This window comes from Desmodus rotundus, chromosome 6, assembly GCF_022682495.2.
Source record: "Desmodus rotundus isolate HL8 chromosome 6, HLdesRot8A.1, whole genome shotgun sequence".
Lineage (NCBI taxonomy): Eukaryota > Metazoa > Chordata > Mammalia > Chiroptera > Phyllostomidae > Desmodus > Desmodus rotundus.
In genome coordinates, this window is record NC_071392.1 from 195,877 (window position 1) to 214,473 (window position 18,597).

Sequence of the window (18,597 nt, forward strand, 5' to 3'; positions counted from 1 at the left end):
GAAGGGCAGACATCCTGGTCTCGATGAGCCTGAGAGGTGGGCGCTAGCAGAGACAGAGGGCTCTCCAGGGAAAGGCTCCTTAAGGGTGGGGCTGCAACCCCGTCAACCCCTGTTCCCAGGGGGCCCCTGACACCAGCACAAAGTCCCACCAGCTTTCTCCTCATCACTCAGCCAGGGACAAGCCTGCATGCCAGTGAGGACACACCCGGAGTCAAGGGATGTGTGTGCACACGTGTGCACATGCCCGTGTATCTGCATGTGTGCACAAGCCTATGGGCGGGTGGGCATGTGTGTTACATGTGCGACTCCCCCTGTGGCTCCGCTCTGCTCACCTGAGAGTGGGGGCTACGTATCAGGGCAGGGGCTCCCTCAGGAGTCTGACTCCTCCCCTGGCCCTGTGTGTGGTGGCTCTGTGCCCCAGCTCCACCCACAGGATGAGCCCTGTGGGAGCTAGTGGCAGCAGCTGGGCTCAGAGGGGCTGCACCAGCATCTCCCTAGTCCACTTGGGGCAGGGGAGCAGCTGGGGTCTGCAGCCCTGGGGAGAGATGTGGCCTTGCAGGAGGGCAGCAGGCAGCAGTGTGAGCAAGGGGCTGAGGCCGAGCCAGGCAGAGCACTGCCAGGACAACCAGGGAGCTGGAGGCCTGGCTTCCTGGGCCAGAGTGGAGCAGGGGTCCCCTCTCTGCTCTTGGGTGCCTTTGTTGAGGTCTCATTAACATATGCCCCACTCTCCCACCCTACCTGCCTTTACCCAAGCCAGGCTCACCCCTTCCAGCTGAAACCATCTTTAGAAAGAAAAAGATATTCAAGATTCATGCCCCTGAGGGGCCTCTGGAATCCGAGGGGCCGGTTGTCAGGTGTGTGCCCAGCCTAGCACTCAGGCAGACCAAGGCTGGGGCCGGGCCCAGAGCTTCTACATTCAGTTTTGGGGCACACGGGCCACTGGGGCAGGGGTTGTGAGGAAACCAAGTCACAGCCGCGCTCTCCTCCCATCCCACTGCCCCAGCGACCACACCCTCCCCCTACCAGAAGGCCACCAAGGGGTCGGCTGCCACCTCGGACTTGGGCCTGAGCACAAACGTGCCTCCCCTGCACGCCACCCCCCACCCCCGACACAGACTTGTGTGCAGTCATGTGGAGCCCACCAAGCGGTGACTGTGTTTAACACAACATGCACCAGGCTTCACAACACAAAAGTCAGCTGTGTTCCTACATACCACCAATGAACAATCAGAAGAAAAAAATAACAAAATTCCACTTCAATAACATCAAAAGAATGAAATAATTAGGAATAAATTTAACAGAGTTGCAAAACTTACATTCTGAAAGCTGTAAAACATCAGCAGAACTAAAGGAGATCCAAATGAATGGTAAGTGGTAAGGCACCCCGGGTCACAGACCCCCTGAGGGGAGTGCCCCTCGACCGCTCTGCAGATTCAGTGCAACTTCTACCCAAGTCCCGGATGACGCCCCAGCTCACCAATGGTGGGGGGGCAGACCAGCCAGCCCCACCCAGCAGCACTTTCAGGAGACAGCCTGGTTTGCTCCACCTGCTCACCCCATTGTGTCCTGGCGGGCTGTGCATAAGGGAGGGGGTGCGCGTGGGGGACTTCACCCAGAAGGGTGAGGGCTGGGGCAGTGTCTTCGGCCTGCAGACAGACGGTCAGCAGCCAAGGGCACCCATGGACCCGGCTGGCTGAGCAGCCCCCTTTCCCAGAGCGTCACGGGGCCGGCAGAGGGGCTCAGGCGTTTCTCTGCTCCGGGGGAAGGTATGCGAGCCCCAGGTGCCTGAAGATGTCTTCCTCTGCAGCCACACGGAAAAGTGTTTTCTGCAATGGGAAGGTGGGCCTTGATGTCCAGGATCCGTCCGCCACGGCGGCTTCCCTGAGAAGGGAGGGAAGAGCCCTCCCAGGGTGCAGTGCCCCTCAGGGCCCTGTCTGTGGGTGCAGGCTCCCCACCTCCTGCCCTCGTAACACACCTGCTCGGGGTCAAACAGCCCATGGCTGTTCAGCCACAGCCCCCTCTCCTTCCGGCTGAACTGGCGAAGCTCGCGCTCAAAATGCTGGGGAAAGCGAGGAGTCAGCAGGGCCGCAGCCTGGGCCCAGACAGCCCCAGCAGCTCGCTGCCTACCTTGGAGCCAGTCCAGCCCAGCAGGGCGAAGGGGAACTGGCTGACGGGAGCCACAACCAGGTCCACGCGCACAGCCTTCCAGGCAGCCCCCAGGGGTCCTGGCAGGCGGAAAATGCAGAAACTCCGCTCAAAGGCGTCCATGATGTGACTCCTCCGGGTCAGGTGGGTGGGGTCTCTGCTGCGGCTGAGCTGGTGCCACTGGTACAGGACAAGGCCCTGGGGGCGGGGGGGGGGGGGGGGGGGGGGAGGGGAGCGGGGCATGATGGACAGTTTGAGCCCTGGGAGGGCGGGACCCAGCAGCACCCTCAGGAGAGGCAGCCCTCACCTGCTGCTTCAGGGAGCGCATCACTCTGGGCAGCAGCCCCGCCTCCTGGCCCTCCTGGGGGTGCGTGATGAGCAAGTCCACATCATGGCCCTGCAACTTCCCCCTGAGGGACAGGTCTGACTTCTGGGCCGGCCCAGGCCCTTCAGAGTGGGGAGGCCCACCTCAGCAGCCCACCTCGGATCTGAGCCAGAGCACACCTCAGGCCCCTTACCTCCGGAAGCCACCGGCCAATGTGACAGTGGCCCCAGGAAGGGCCTGCCCCACGGCTGCCTCCACCGCCTGCTGCAGGGCCTCTGCATCGGGCCGCTGGACCGGCGTGCTCAGGTCCCGGTGGTGCCGGAGTCCTACGGGCAGCACGGACCTCCTGACCGACCCATCCACCCTATCTTACTCTCCACTATCCCCTCCTCCCTTTTAAATGTCAATCCTTCGTTCAGAGATAACTGTGGGTTCCTGTAGGACTGAAAGAGACAACAGAAGTCCCTGTGCCCTCCAGCCAGCTGCCCCCACGGAAATCCTGAGACTGCTGAGCCCGAGCCTGCCGATGCCTGGTCCTCCCAGCGGTGCAGTGGGGCCGGGAGCTGACGGAGGACATGAGGAAGCCGGCTCCACCACTGGGGGACAAGCACTACTTCAGCCTGAAGGCACAGCCTCCCCTGTCAGGGATCGCTGCCTCTCCACCTGCAGCGAGAGGGCTTCCAGTGGGGGGGTGGTAGCTGCTGGCAGCGGCAGTGAGCACTGCTGGCTGTTTCGGCTGTGCCGTGTCACGGGACCAGCCGGTGTCAGCCTGTGACGCTCCACTGGACACAGCTCTGTGTCTGCTGGGGCCCTGGGAGACTGCCCCTCCTCCAGCCCTTGAGAAGATATTTGAAGAGGTGGGGGGCTGGGCCGTGGGGCTCATCCAGCAGGGCTCCTACCCACCCCAGAGTGAACTCTGCTTAACGCCTGTGACCTGATGGCTTCAAGAGGCGCTCACAGCCTCCCCCCAATTCACAGAGGACATCAGGGAGGTGGGACTCAAACCCAGGCCTAACCAACTTTCAAGGTCCTGTCCTTCCTACCACATGAGTCCCCACACCATCGGCCAGTGGGCCAGAACACTGAGCACACGCTGTTCAGGTGTAAGAGGCCCAGGCCTGATCTAGTCCAAGTCTAGCCAGGAGGTCCTGATGTCACACTAGTGGCTGTGACCATCACCATCCACTGAGTCTGGGCTACCATGGATTCTGACTGCAACTGGTGGGGACCCCAGGAAGCCCTCCACAGATGCTGCCTCCCACCAAGTTGCTCTGCCCCGACGCCCCCCAAGGCAGCCTCAGCACTGGGTGTGGGAAACACACAGACACAAGTGCTCTGGGGGGTCCGAGACGTGGCCTCCCTGAGGGTCACCTGCTTTCTGCTGCTCGGTCAGTCTCTGCACCTGCCCCCGGACGTCGTCCAGTGTCCGCAGCCCTTCCCGGTACCAGCGGTCAGCAGTCCGTACTCCGACCCCGAAGATCTGGGTGAAGAGCTGCTGGGAGAGAGGCCCCCCCCAGCACGTGTGCAAGCTGTCACCTCCAGCCGTGGTCTGACCACATTTCCTGTCCTTCACAAATGCAAACACAACACGCTGGAGGGGACCAGGTCTGGGTGACCCCCCAACAGCTCGCCTCACTGCCCAGCCATCAATTTGGTCCGCAGACACCCAGGTGAGGGGTGTGGGGCGGTGGCCCTCCTGGAGCCAGCCTTGCCTGGGGTGACTGCCTATCTCCCACAGGTCTCCCTGGCCCTGGCCCAACCAGTCACCTGTCTCACAGCTTGTTGGTTGGGCTGGCCCCTCCCCGGGAGTTTCTGGAACTAAAATGGAAGGTCAGGCCTGTGCAGTGGCAGAGGCAGTAAAGTGTGGCAGGAGTGCCTTTGGGGGTCACACCGGGCTGGTGGGGGCAGCAGCAACAGAGGAGGTGCCCAAGCACTGCTTCCTGCAGACCAGACCTGCTGCAACCTGCCTCTCCGGGGCTGTGCGCACCCCCACCCCCTACTTCATCCCCTTAGCCAATAGCATGGGCTGGGTCACTGTCACCAACAGAGTCCTCCCAGAAAAAGTGCCGAGAATAAGCCAGTCACATTGTTTATAAAAATAAGTAATTGTTAACGTACTTCCCTGCAGGCTTGGATGCCTCCTGGGGCGCAGGGGGCCCATGAGGAGGAGGCAGACGGCTCCGCCCTCTGTCCATGCTTCCCCACTCGCCAGCTTCTTGGTTGCCCCCACACCCCATTCACTGCCTACCTGAGCCCCTCCATTCTTCATACATGGCCCCTCCCCTTCTTGACCCCCCCATCCTCACAACATCTGGCAACCCCCCAGGGAAGCCCCACCGCCCCACAGGAATCCCATCTGACGACCTTCAGCACAAAAGCAGGGCATCACAGCCGCAGGAGGGGGCACTGGGGCACCAGCAGCTCCACATCAGACCCAAGGTGAGGGGGCAGAGGAGGGGCGCACCCTGGATGCGGGTGCAATGACCCAGAGACATCAGAGCATGTGATCAGGAGGACAGGACAGCGAGCTGCAAGCAGCCCGCACTCGGTCGTCCCCACGGAACATTTGCCAGGCGTTCTGCTTAAGGTGACAGAGCAGGTACCACTGCAGACTATTCCTTCAACAGCCCAACAAGGACAGGTAGTGCTGAGTGATCTAGAACATTCCTGTGCTCAAAACAAGTTTCTCCTTGTGGTCTGCTTGGCTGCCTCATACATATCTGACTTCCTGAGACTGCCTGACCCGGGGGGTTTCCTCCTGGGGAGCAATGAGGCACTGTGAGCCCCACTGGGGTCCGCCCTGTGCGCACCTTCATGCTCTGGTACCTCTCTGAGAGCCGGACTCTCTCCACCTCCTCACACACTCCACGGTCCAGCAGCTCCTGTGGGCGAGACAAAGCAAAGCCCAGCCTGACCACAGAGCAGAGCAGAGATGGGGCCACGGACCTGACGATCCCACCCTCAGCACAGGGCTCTGTGGCATCAGAAGTGAGGGACTTGAAAACGGAGATTGTGCCCAAGAGCGTCTGGCTTCCTCTCTCAGGTAAGTCCCAGTATATGTAAACAATTCCTTTCCAAAACATAGGTGATGAATTCAACGCAACTCCCTTTAAACGTGTAACTGAGTTCAAAAGTCTCTTTTGTCATGATGTCCTGTCCCAGTGACACGGACAAAACCCCACTTTCCTCAAATACTCTGCACTTAAAGCTCGTGCCCAGGTCAGCTTCTCTGCTGCATCCCAATCTGGGTGGGTGCCAGCAGGGCCAGCTACCAGCCTGCAGCCCGAGTCCTCTCAGCCCCGCTGGAGCAGGTGGTGTGGCCCTAACTTACATGCGGTGTCTGGGTGCAGGGGGGCTTGTCCCCCTCACCTGGGAGCCTCGACCTCCTCCCCAGCCGGGCTGAACCACAGAGCCACCTGTGGTCACTGGGCCCCAGCTCCTGGACACCCACTTGGGTTCACAAGTCTGCCTTGCTATGGGTGGGGAATGCCTACCTGGACGACCCTGCGGGAATGTTCTCCAAAGCGGGGCAGTCCCTGCAGCTGGCTCAGGGCTGTGACCCGGCAGGGCAGCGCCTTGAGCACCGAGGCCGCTCTGCGGAAGGCGAGGAGGCAGCCCTCCCTGCCCTCAAAGCCCGCTGCCTCTGCCAGCACCTCCAGAGCCTCCTGCAGGGAGGAGCCATTGTGAGTTGCAACAGCAGGGCTGGCGGGAGCCTCAACTACCCCTCCTGCTCCAACCCACCTGCCCCAAGGCTGGGACAGGACAGGGCAGGGCAGGGAGTGCTCATAGGAGTGGGTGGGACCCATGGCTCACCGAGAGGCTGGCGTTGTGGTGTGTGAGGGGCGTGGGCCGCTGGCAGGCATAGGGTGGCATCCTCACTGGGCTGGGTAGCCCCTTCCTGGGCACAGCCTCCTAGGGACGGGCAATGAACAACCCCTTTGAGGTGCAGGGCTGGCAGCCCCCGAAGCCTCGCCTCTTCTGGGCGGTCACCTGGGGCTCTCTGGCACACAGGAGAGGAGGAGCCAACTCTGACAGGACAGCACTACCAGAGGCCTAGGCCAAAGGCAGCGCTGCCCTACGGAGCAAGCTGATGACCCTTCAGGCCAGAGGGGCGGTAGTGACACCACCTGCCACCCTCACGGGGCACTTTTCCTGCCGACGCACATGCCTCATGTGCCCCACTGCCATATCCCCTTAGATAGGGACACTGAGGCCTCATGGCTCAGAGGTCAGGCCAGGAGCTCTTGCCCACCTCCCCCACTCAGCTCGCCCAGGACCCATGGGGGCAGGAAGAGGCCTCCTGCTGGCCCTCGGGTCATTGCACGTAGGGGTCACAGTCATGTGCTTGGTGACGAAGACAGGCCTAAAGACACTAAGAACAGGTGGACCCAAGGAAGTCTGCAGCAACAATGAGAGCAGGAGGTGGGTGGCCTGGTCTGGCCGTCGGGGCAGAGACCTCTCTGCCCTCCTCCTCTGGACACTGCTGCCTGCCACCTGTCCCAGCGGAGCCGCCCCTGCACCAGGCCTTCCTCTGTGGCCCTATGCTCCTCCTCTGCCCAGCTCACTTCCAGGCGGTGCTGGTCCTCCACAGGAACCGGCTGCCCAGCTGCCATGCTCTCTGTGAACCAGCTGATGTCCAGCAGTGCTGCGCGGGCACAGCCTGGGGCAAGGGCCGCCCTGCTCTCCTGCCAGCAGATGGCCTCTTCAGCTGAAGTCTGCTCCATCACCACATGTGTCACTGCGGAGCTGGGCAGAGGGAAGGGAGGGTGAGGCCTGGAGCCCTTGCCCAATGGGCCTGCCCTCCTCCCTGCCTCACTCCACTCCTGCAGGCCTTCGCTCTGCCGGGTGCACACTGTTCAGTCTTTACCATCTCAGAGAGACCTGCCAGCCCCTTCTCCTTGCGGCCCTCGCTGCCCGGCCGCGAAGTGCCGCAGGACAACGCACCTGTAGGCGTCCAGCACGTGGAAGCCCTTGGACCTCGCCAGGCGGGTGAGGAAGGCCCGGCGGCTGCGGCCCATGCGCGGTTCCGCCAGGTAGATGGTGACCCCGGGGAAGCGCACTTCGGAAGAGAAGTTACCGGGGTCCTCGACCCGTGCCCGCCGCCTTCTGGGGAGCATCGTGCTTAAGCCTCGGGTGGCGTCGGCAAAAGACAGAGGGAAGGTGGTGGGGCGCCGGAAGGAAGGCGGAAGGAAGGCGGAAAGAAGGCGGGCGTAAAGCGACTGGAAGGGGAAGTAGCCCGGAGCTTCAGGCCCCGAGGCAGGCCCCGCCCCATGCAAATGAAGGCTTTGGTGGAGGTCCCATGGATTGGGTGTCCTGGCCGCCCGGCGCCGGAAGCCCCGCTTCTATGCAAATAGCGTCAGAGAACACGCCTTCTCAAGGAAGCAGCGTCGGCTTGAGGATTCTTCTAGACCGAAGAAGTGGCAAGGGTGGGCGGGAGGTCAGGGGCCTGTCCTCGGCGGGGCCGTGGGGGGTGGGGCTAACGGCTTGACCAGGGCGGAGCCGCTGGCCGCAGAGACCTGGCGGCGGGGTTCCCAGGACCGCGCAGCGGGGCAGGCGCCGGAGCCTGGAACGTGCTGGTGCCGCGGCCGCTTCCAATCGAAGGTTTTCAGTTGATCGGCGTTGGGACAGCTGACCCGCCGCCTGGAAAAATAGAAGCCGGTTCCCTGGGCCCCCTCCCTCACTCCTTGACACCAAAATAAAATCCAGATGGGTCAAACCTTGAAATCTGAAAAAGAAACAGAGAACATGCTGGGAAGGCGATGAATGTTTTTATAGTCTACGTATTACAGTAAACCAGAAACACTGACGAAAAAGAATGATAGATAAACTTGACTACACATAAATTTAAAGTGTGTTCAAGTAGCCCTAGCTGGTGTGGCTCAGTGGATTGAGTGCCGGCCTGTGAACCAAAGGGTCGCAGGTTTGATTCCTAGGCAGGGCACATGCCTGGGTTGCTGGCCGGGTTCCCAGTAGGTTCGCGTGAGAGACAGCCACACATTGATGTTTCCCTCTCTTCCTCCCTTCCCCTCTATAAAAATAAAATCTCTTTAAAAAGTAAAATATTTAATATTCAAAAATTAAAATTAAGAACCAAACCAGAGGGAAAAGTGACACATTTTGAAATTAAGTCTAATTCATGTAATTATGAAATTGCCAGATAAATAAGGAAAAGGCAACTATCTAGTGCAAAAATTGGCAGGAGAACCAGCGGGCAATTCACAGAAGGCGCACAGCTCATAAACTTATGCCATGTTTCCCGACCTGTCCAATCATTACAAAAGTGAAAATACAAGTGAGACTTCTTCCCCTGTTGCATTGTCAAACATTTTTTAAAAATTGATCGCCCTTGTTGAAGGTGTGAGGGAATTGGCAATTTGTAGGAAGGACTTTTTGGAAACCGGTTTGGCAACTGTATCCAATGAAACCAAAAATCTCACCCAACAATTCCTCTTCTAAGGTTGGGGCTGCACTGAACATGCCAATTAGGTTGGGAACGCTGACATCTGGGAACAACCAACTGTCCCTGCGTCTCTCCCTCATTCCGAGGCGCTGCATTTGGAATTTATCTCAGCAGTGTAGCCGTGCTCAGACAGGTGGGACAGCCAGGTGTGGCCCCTGTCCCAGCCCTTTCCTCCATCACCCCACTTGTGGTGGGCCCAGGACTCAGCTCCCCACCCCATCTCCCAGCCTGCCCTCTGGGGATCCAGGACACACTCCAGGACGCCAGGATTGTGACCTCTCCCTCACTGCCCCCCAACCCCATGTCTCCTCCTGCCTTCAGGGAAGGGGCAGCTTCCAGGGCCTCTTCCCCATCTGTGGGTCCCACCTCTCCATGGGGAGCAGCCCCCTATCCCAAGACCATTTTCTTTGAATGTCCTGTGTCTGGCCAGGGCACCTGGCTTCTGTCCTGGGGTGGCAGAGGCAGCTTTTAATGGCCCATCACACCTGAGTACTTAAAACACTGAGCAACTTGCAAAAATGAGGAACATGGGGCCTTGCACAGGTGCAGGGAAGTTCTGTGAAGGGGCGGGGTGACCACTGGTGCCCGGCACCAGCAAGCAAGGCCAGGGGCATGTGCTCCTCTCCTCTCCTGCCTGCACCACCAGGTCACTGTCCAGCCAGCTAGGAAGCAGAGACCTCAGCCCTCTATTTCCAAAACCCCTGGCTTGGGAGTCCCAGATGCCTAAGTCACGCCCGCACTGAGACCACCCCAGAAAGTCAGAGAGGCCGCACAGACGAGCTTCTGGCCAGGCCCTTCCAGTCCACCTCCCTGTCCCAGGTGTAGGAGCTTGCATTCTTCCAAGATGAATTTTATCTGTTTCCTGCTCCCACTTCCAGCTCCATGAGGTCCCCAGGGGTCATTTTTAAGTCCTCATGACCTTCGCAGAGCACTTTCTTTGAAGTTACCTTCAGTGCTATTTCCACCTGTCCTTGGCCTGTGGGGCCCGAGCTCTGCCTTGGCTCTTGGGCTGTCCCTCCAGTCACTTCCAGTCTCCTGAGGGTCGCTTGTCAGCATTCTGGTGAGCATGCGGTCAAACCACTGACCACGCTGGGCTGAGCTCCTGAGGGCCACTGGCCCCAAGGCACCAGCCTGTAATGTTGGCCTTGGCCTTCCTGACTTATCCCCAACGTCACTGTGGGTTTGGATGGCTTGCTGTCATAACAACAGAAACTTATTTCTCACAGTTACCTCCTAAAGCCCCATCTCCAAATGCACTGGGGGTTAAGGTTAGACATATGAATCTGGGAGGACACAATTCAGTCCCTAGTATCTGGTGTATTTCTGTCCCGTGCCCACTGTAACAAACTACCACAAACTAGGTGGCTTAAAACAACAGAAATGTATTCTCTCCCAGTTCTGGAGACCAGAGTCTAAGAGTGAAGTGTTCACAAGGGGATGGGGGAGGGTGGAGGGAGGGGAAGCTCCTTCCTGCCTCTTCTAGCTTCTAGGGGCTGCCAGTCTTCCTGGGCTCTGGCTGTATCCCCCCCAACCTCTGCCCCACTTCCAATGGCTGCCCTCCCTCCAGATCTTTCCCATTCCGTATAGAGGCTCCCATCGCTGGATTTAGGGCCCATCCTACTTCAGGATGACCTCATCTTGAAACTCTTGATTACATATGCAAAGATCCTTATTCTAAATAAGGTCACATTCGAGGATCCACATGAACCTGAATTTTGGGGACCGCCATTCACCCTGCTACCTTGAGTCCACAGCTCTGACTCAGGCTCGGCTCTGGACTCGGACAGACTCTGTAACCCGCACCAGGTGGGTCACCTTCCGACCTTCCCTGATCTGCAAAGACCCATCAGTGGATAACTAAGACGATGTCATAAGTGGATAAGCCAGTGACAGCAGGAGATTCAGGGGGACACCTCCACTTCTGCACATGCTTGGAATTTCAATAATAACATGTTTTTATTTAATTTTTTAAAGATTTTATTTATTTATTTTTAGACAGAGGGGAAGGGTGGGAGAAAGAGAAACATCGGTGTGTGGTGTGCCCTGACTGGGAATTGAAATGGAGACCTTTTGGTTTGCAGGCTGGCACTCAATCCACTGAGCCACACCAGATAGGGCTTAATAATAAAATGTTTTTAAGCATGTGCACATACATGTAACGCGATCGGTGCTATCTCCCAGGCACTGTTCCAGGCACCTCACAGGTGATTGCTCATGTCACTTCTGTCAGTGGATGATGCTTGTTCCCGTCTTGCGGGGGAGGCAGTAGAGACATGGAGAGATCAAGCAACTTGCCTGAGTTTGCACAGCTAGTGAACAGCAGTGTTGGGATCTTGCCTTGGGAAACACTGCTGTGTCCTCCTTTGCTCTCACACAGTACCCTGACACCGACATGTGGGTTTCCACATCAGCTGGGTGTCCTACAGTTCAACTCTGTCCCCTCACACACACCACACTTCAGATGCCCACCTTATGTTCTGGTCATCACCTCTGCCTCTGACTGACCAGCTAGCAACTGGGGTTCCTAAGGCCCCTCCTTGAATTTGACTTTGTTAGAATGGTCTCCATTCCGTGTAGAGGCAAAGATCCTTATTCCAAATAAGGAGAGGTTAACAGCTTCCCTACTAGATCACCAGCCCATTACAAAGTACAGGAATAAACAGCTAGATGAACCAATCTGAAGGGTCCTGAGCCAGGAGCTTCTGTCCCTGCAGAGGCGGCTGTGTCGCCTTCACGTGGACATGTTTACCAACCAGAAGCTCCCTGAGCCCTGTACTTCAGGAACTGTCACGGAGGCTTCACCACGCCGATGTGGTCCATTGTTAACTACGCTGAGGATAGGGGCAGGGCTGGAGGCTCCCCACTGCCCCCTGCAGCTTGGGCTTTGCCGCGACCAGCCCCATCCAGGAGCCGCCCAGAGTCGGCTCATTAGAACAAAACACACTCCCTTCACCCAGGAAATTCCAAGGGGTGGAATTCCTGGGTGAGCTCAAAGGGGTAAGAGCTCAAAGAGCAAATATCAGAACAAAAGCGACTCCTCGTGCTCTTCCCACTTAGGGAGCCCTGTACTGGGATGGGGGGGGGTGCAGAGACCAATGGGTATGTGTTCTGTCATCCACGGGTATGACCTAGCACCCCTGGCCCTGTCACAGACTCCCTGTCCGTGTGCTTCCCAAACGCCCGGAGGCCTGTCTGACAAACTTACTTGTTCTCCCTGGGAAGTGGGGTGATCTGAAATTCAGTGAAACTTATCCTAATGTTTTATTTTGTCTGTTTTCGACAATCAGCACACACCACTTGCGTAACAAAGAGCTTTGACATAAGAGTGTTTAGTAGGCCGACAGCCAGGTAGGTGCTGAGCCCAGGGGTTGGGGCAGGCAGGGGGCACTGGCAGCCCTGAGGCTTCCACATGCTGAGGCTTTTCTGATGACCCACAGCTAGCAGGATCCCAGGCCCTGCATCAAGCTGGCAGGACTGCCTGGCACCCAGCCCACACAGACACGGGCCACGCACAGGTGTGCACACCTGTGGCCCTGCAAGCCCAGTAGCATAAGCTCACATAGGAAGCGGCATCTAAAGTGGCCAGCAGGGGGCACGCTCAGCCTCGGCGGCTCTCGAGCCACCGGGAAGAGCTGTCCATCACAGCTTCCCTCCTGGTCCCCTGGCCTTAGGCGTCGCGAATTACCGTTCTCTGTTGTGGACTCCCATTAGCTGTCACAGTGGGTTTCTGTCCTTTGCAGCCCAGCGACCTGAACCACAGCGGTTTCCCAGCTCTGCCCACACCAGGGCGTTTTCTCATCTTTGTGGATTTGACATAGGAAAACTAGTGCTCAGTATATTTTAATTTGCATTTTCATGATTTTTACTCAGGTCCACATGTTTGCATATATTTATTGTCCCCTGATGTTTCTTCTTTTGTAACTTGCCTCAGCAGGTCTCATAGCACATTTTTTACAGATGGAAACAAATACAATCTTTAAAAAATATATAAAGTAATTAATTAAAAATGTAGACAGTCAAAATGGCCTGAAAAATGTAAATAACTTTACTTAACAGCTTCCTTTTACCGAAGACTTACTGTTTTCCAGGTGTAACTCCCCAGACTCAGCTCAGGGAGCCCTCCTATTTCACAAGGGAGCCACCGGCCCTGCAGAGGAAACACACTGAGGCTCAGGCACGGCCAGCTCCTCAGTGTCCACTTCTGACCTAGGGTCACAGTTCCTTTCCCGGTGCTTTTGTTTGCCCTTTAATTTCTCTTCCAGTCAATTTTGAACAGAGAGCTAGAACTTTTAGAAAGCTCCAGGTCTCGCTCCTTTCTCCTCGTCTCTGCTCAGAACATAAACACAGCCTCCTGTTTTCTTCCAGCGCAGAGATGCTCTTTCAAAGCCTGCACCAAAGTCCTCCGCGGCACGTCCAGGTGGCAGTGTGATCTTTTTTCCAGGAGACCCATGTTCGGAACTGAATGGCCCTCCCTTCCCCTCGGACTTTCACACAGTCCACACCGCGCTTCCTCCTGCATCCCCCAGTCTGCCAGCTGCAGAATTACTGGTGGCTGGAAGCCTGCCTCCCGCCCCCTCAGCTGCCCCCGCCCCATGGCTGTGGTGATCCCCAGTCTCCCCAGGGGCTGTGTCCTGTGGTGAGTGGAAGGAATTTGGGTGAACTCTACTCGCTCAGCAGTCTGGGCCTGGGGAGCTGGGCAGGGGCACCAGACGGTGGAAAAATCACATGCAGTTTTCCCGTTGTCAGAAACCAAGCAAACTGTCCTGCCAGTCAGGCACACAGCAACACCCTCTGGCAGAACCCAGGTCCCTGGCTCTGCACCCACCTCCTTGTGGGCTCCAAGAGCCAGACTGCAGACAAGGGGTTGCTTCTAGCCCCTCCCCTCTGGAGGGAGGGGCAGAGGAACAGCATAGGCCTGTGTCCTTCTCCTGTGGTCCCTGGAGGCAGACCCAGGACTCCAAGAGACTGGGAGGGGCTGGGGCCTGATCCCGAAGCCTGCCATCCAGAACCCAGGGTCCTGGGTCCTCCAGTTAGACCACCCCCAGCAGCCTTGCTGACCAGCAGGGCCACAGAGGAAGGCACCTCCGAAGCCATTCTCCAACACTCAGCCATCTCAGTATTGGGGCTTCCCTCCCACTTGGCCTGGCCTCCGGTGACTGAGTTGCTGCCTCAGTGGCCCAGAGTGGCCAGTACGTTCTCCTCTGGGCCTCCCAGACCCTGCCACTCCCAATGGTCCTGTCCCTGTATACTGTGGCTGCCCCAGCTAGAACTCGAGCACACCAGTCCTATTGGCTGCTGAATTCCCACCTTTCCAGGCTGAGATGCCAGCAGGAGGGGCTGGTGCCCAATGCCCAATGGCCAGAGTCTAGGGAGCTTCAGAGGCCTAGCCTGAACCCCCTGCCACTGGTGTGCTGTGGCCTGGACACGTCACTTCCTGCTGGGCCTCAGTTTCCTCACTTAGATGTGGGGAGGTTAGTGCGCATACTCCGCAAGCATCAGTCCCTACCCAGCTGCTGCCTGTGTGCCAGGACCCTGCACCGGAGACTGACTTCAGGAGTCTCAGCCTGGGGGCAGGAAGCTGACCTATGATGTCGATGGGTGCAGAGATCTCTGCTGGAACATTTAACAGGGATGGGCTTCCTGAAAGAACGACACGGCTTTTCCCCCGTGTGGGGCCAGGAGAGGGGCTTTATGGAGATGCTACCTGGGGCTTGGGACATGGCCCTCCAGGGGCCCCTGCCTTCCCTGGACATGGTAGACAGAGGTTCCAGGATCAGGCCCCAGCCCTTCCCAGGCCCCAGGAACTGAAGGCCAGGGTGGGACTGACCCTCAGTCCTCCCAAGGCCCAGGCCAGCATCGGCTCCAGGTCCCAGCTGTCTGTGCAGCAGAGAAGATACCAAGACTCTTCCGGCTGGTGGGGGAACTCAAGAGTTAAAATTTTTTAGCTGTATAGTTAATAGGGTTAGTGACTCATGAAGGCTAGAAAGCAATTGTTTCCAGAACTGGAGTGCATGATTGGACCCACCCTGACTCCAGGAGGCCACAGGCAGTCCCACCTGTGTGCCTGGGAGGACTGCCAGTGGTCAGGATGGTACCAGAGCCGTCACACTCCCAGGTGACATCCCCCAGATGTGACTGGTCAGCAGGAGAAAGGATGCAGAAATTACTGGACTGCGGCTTTTATCTGATTAACCTTTTCCCCTGAATTCCAAACCCCTTACCTACACTTTTCTTCTCCTTATAAGAAGGGTCAGCCTGAGATGTTAGGACGGTTTCTGAAGGTACAAACCCACAGTCTTCCCAGGTCACCGGCATCAGAATAAAGGGCCCATGAAGATTCCATCCTCATCTCTACTTACTGGTTCTGGTAGTGACAGGCAGCACAGCGCCGACTTCCAGTTTCATTATCAGGGCAGAGGGCCCACTTCTGGTCCCGTGGAGGAGCCCCCTCCCTGCTTACAGCTGAGGGGAGGGTTGTTCTCTTCACAGAAACAGGACAGGCTTCTGGGAGGGGGAGGAAGCAGGAAGCCCTCTCCCAGGGGTGGGTTGAGGGTGGGGGGTCCCATCTGCCACCATTAACCAGTCAGGTTGTTCATAGCACCTTCCTTGGGCCGTGGGACTGACCCCACCTCAGCAGGAAGGGGGGTTCCAAAGCTTCTCACTCCTGATCCAGCTCCTCACCTCCTCCCTGTGTGGGAGCTTCTAGCTCCCTCTAGGGCTGGGGAGGGCATGAGGCAAAGTGACCCCAGTGCCCACACGAAGTGCCCCCCCCCCAGCCTACAGGGCCTCTGAGTGCACTGCCTTCTGACCACACTGCCTTCCACACCTGCACTCCCTTAGGGCCGACCCTGGGTGGGAGCACTCCTCCTAGTCTCCGTCCAGGCAGCCCCGCCCTGGCAGGTGGTGCTGGGCCCTCAGGGGTAACAGTGCAGGCCATGCCCCTCTCCCTCCCTGCTTCATGTCAGTGGGTTCCATAGGCCTTGGCCCCCACAGCTGCAGGGGGCTCCATGCAACCCCCCATCCCATGGCTGGCTTCCCCCAAGAACTCTCCTTCCCCACTTTAGAAGCAGCCAGGGGGCACCTGCCTGGATGACCTGTCACTTTCCTCCTTGTCAAGCCCAGTCCTGCTTCGGCCCCTCAGCAGGTTCTCAGTGGAAGGGAGGAGGCCGGAGGGGTGTCCTGCAGACCCCAGACTAGCTCAGTCCTTGGACGTGCACACAAATGTCCGGCCTGTTGGGGGCACTGGACCCTGGGAGGATGAGCAGGAGCCACAGGAGGCGTGGGCCTCCCACCTGCCACCTACCTTTCCTGGCTTGGCTGCTTTGCCCGGGAGCTTGCTGCCTCCTCAGCACACAGGGTCTCCTGACGGGCCCTGGCTGCCACCCTGCGCCCATACACAACCCCAGACCAGGTCTCAGTGACTTCCACAGTGTGGCCTTAAAGCTAAGCTGGGCCCCATTTCCACCCACCCAGGGGGGTTTGACCTTGCATGGAGAGCAGTCAGTTATCCCTCCACTCCACCCGCCCAGACCTCAGGGTGAAGGACCCCCACTCTCTGGCCCCCACCCTGGGGCCTAGCTTCGCACGAGGCCATTGCTCATGTTCCTGGTGGTGACTCACTGTGGTGAGCGAAAGGTTCTTTCTATCCCTTCTCAATGTTTTCATGGCTTCTATTTTCCCTGGCAGAGGATGCTGGGCCCAAATCTGATCCATGTGTGAGCCAGCGGAACTGGCCTCAGCGGGGAAGTGACGCTCCACAGCCTCCAGCCTCAGCTGGGGGCTAGAGAGCAAATTCCAGGACAGTCCGCGGTGTGGGGCAGGCCATTTATGGAGAAGAGCTGGCTTTGCCTGCCTGCTGGCAGACCAGCCTAGGGACACATGGCAGGGACAGCTGGGAACAAGGAGGCCTGCTGGGGGCTGAGAGCCCAGTGGGTGCACTTGTCTCCCAGGGGAAATGGGTGCTGTCACTGTGCTAGGCACAGCTCAAGCAGGACCCGCACCTCCAGGGCTGGGGACACAAGCAAGGGGTAGAAGGTGACATCGTAACCAGATGGCCCAGGGGGCCCAGCTCTTGACACAGTCCCACTGCCTTGTTCAGCACGAGGCTGAGCCACTGGGAAGCGAAGGAAGGGCCTGGAAAGGAGGCAAAGCCTTCCAGTCCAGGCTGAACCAGCAGCCCCCCATCCCCAGGGCCCCCTGGCTGCTGCCCGCTCAGGCTGGCCAGGGCCGTGCAGGGCCCAGGAAACAGACCTGCGTTCTGGTTCTGGAAAGAGGAGAGGAAAGAGACAAGGGCTGTCCAGCCCCTTAGCTGGAGGAGGAGCAGTGGGTCCCTACCACTGTGGGAAGTAGTAAAATAAATGGTGGGGGCGAGGGCGGAGGCAGCCTGTGCCTGCTTGGGTGGCCAGTGGCTCTTATGTCTGTGGCATGTCCCAGCACACAGCTTCCTTGGGTTGGAGGCACACACCTTCTCCCCAGCTGGGCAGCATCTGGTCTCCTCTTGAGGCCCCACATCTCCCACGTGGAGCTGAGCTCACAGGTACAGCCCCTACAACTGGCCCTTGATCTCACCTGGCTTCGCCCACGCGCTGTGCCATCTGATCCAGAGGCTAGGGAAGCGGGCTGCTGCCTGCCACCTCCTTGCTAGGTTCTTAATTGGTACCCTCCCTCGGTGGCTGGGAGTGCAGGGGTATGCAAGACACCCTTGAACTTCCATGGAAATCTCTGCACCCCTGACAGCCCATTCCTGTGACTTATACAGACAGCTTAATGAAAAGAATCTCCTCCCAACCTGCTCCATCTCCACCCTTCTCCAAACCTGGCCCAGTGTGCCAGGACCTGGGAGAGAGGGGCACCTTTCCTGGTGCTCCTGCCCCCCGCAGAGCAGCCGGCCTGTCGCAGGCAGATTTGCTCCTGTTCCACCAGAGCGTGGGTTCCCAAGGCCCCGGAGGAGGCACAGGACGGGATCATCATGGGCCCAAGAGGTTGACTGGACGTCTGCAGGACAGAGCTGCCTGTCCAAGCCTCCAGAGAAGGAACTGCGGGTTGGCCAGGTGCCCTCGAGACCCTACCGCGGTCGAAATGGGGAGGGTCCCGAAGGCCACAACCCCCACCACCGCGCCCCGGCTTGGCTCCTCTACCAGCGTTCCCAGTAACCTCCAGCGGGCTTGGAGGCATCTCGCGTCCTGGTCCCAGCTGGCTGGAGACACGGAGGTACTGCGGGCGCACCCGCGGGACTTCCCATCACTCCGACCCTCCCTCCCCAAAGGCCTCCGGCCCGGGACACCGCCCCCGTCCCGCTCCGGGAAGTGCCAGGCGCCCAGAGCCCTCTGTTCGGCACCACCCCCCGCGCAGACCCTCCATCCGCGCCCAGCTCCTCCTCTACCTCCTCCTCCTACCCCGGGGGTGGGGAAGCCGGTTCCGGAAGCCCCGACGCCCCCGCCCCGGCCGCCACTGGAGCTTTGGAGAGGGCGGTCCGCACCAGAGCGCGCCACACGCGGCCAGAGCTCCCAGCCGCCGCAGCTCCCCGGAATCTCCTGCCACCCCTGCGTCCCCACCGACCCCTGAGCCACTGCCGGTGCCGGAGCCGCTGCGCCCCACCCCGGATTCCTTCCGCGCCTCACCCCGGAGCCCCCCGCGCCCAACCCCGGCTTCCTCCCGCGCACCTCCC

The 18,597-nt window shown here is 58.9% G+C and overlaps 1 protein-coding gene across 8 annotated transcripts; it reads right to left on the reverse strand.

Annotated features, from left to right (window-relative positions):
- Positions 1–1,155: 1,155 nt before the first annotated feature.
- POLM (DNA polymerase mu) lies at positions 1,156–7,869 on the reverse strand. Of its 8 annotated transcripts, none has more exons than XM_053927208.1 (11): positions 7,415–7,869; positions 7,036–7,216; positions 6,284–6,382; positions 5,965–6,135; positions 5,281–5,352; positions 3,842–4,037; positions 2,664–2,796; positions 2,453–2,555; positions 2,128–2,343; positions 1,976–2,059; positions 1,158–1,826 (listed from the first exon to the last, which is right to left on the reverse strand). In XM_053927208.1, the coding sequence occupies exons 1-11, from the start codon at positions 7,585–7,587 to the stop codon at positions 1,740–1,742; spliced, it is 1,515 nt and encodes a 504-aa protein (XP_053783183.1). In that variant the 5' UTR covers positions 7,588–7,869; the 3' UTR covers positions 1,158–1,739. The 8 variants fall into 8 exon arrangements, with proteins under 8 accessions (XP_024418854.2, XP_053783184.1, XP_053783183.1 ...); XM_045197402.2 differs by having other exon boundaries at positions 1,159–1,826; positions 3,842–3,965; XM_024563085.3 differs by having other exon boundaries at positions 1,160–1,826; positions 3,842–3,962.
- Between the last annotated feature and the right edge of the window lie 10,728 nt (positions 7,870–18,597).

Excerpts from the sequence above, each read along its gene's own strand:
- POLM (XM_053927208.1), bottom strand. The coding sequence starts at position 7,587 with ATGCTCCCCAGAAGGCGGCGGGCACGGGTCGAGGACCCCGGTAACTTC. Across the intron at positions 2,797-3,841 it reads GACCGAGCAGCAGAAAGCAG|GACTCCGGCACCACCGGGAC; the intron begins GTGACCCTCAGG and ends TGCTGCCCGTAG. Across the intron at positions 2,556-2,663 it reads TTGGCCGGTGGCTTCCGGAG|GGGGAAGTTGCAGGGCCATG; the intron begins GTAAGGGGCCTG and ends CCTGTCCCTCAG.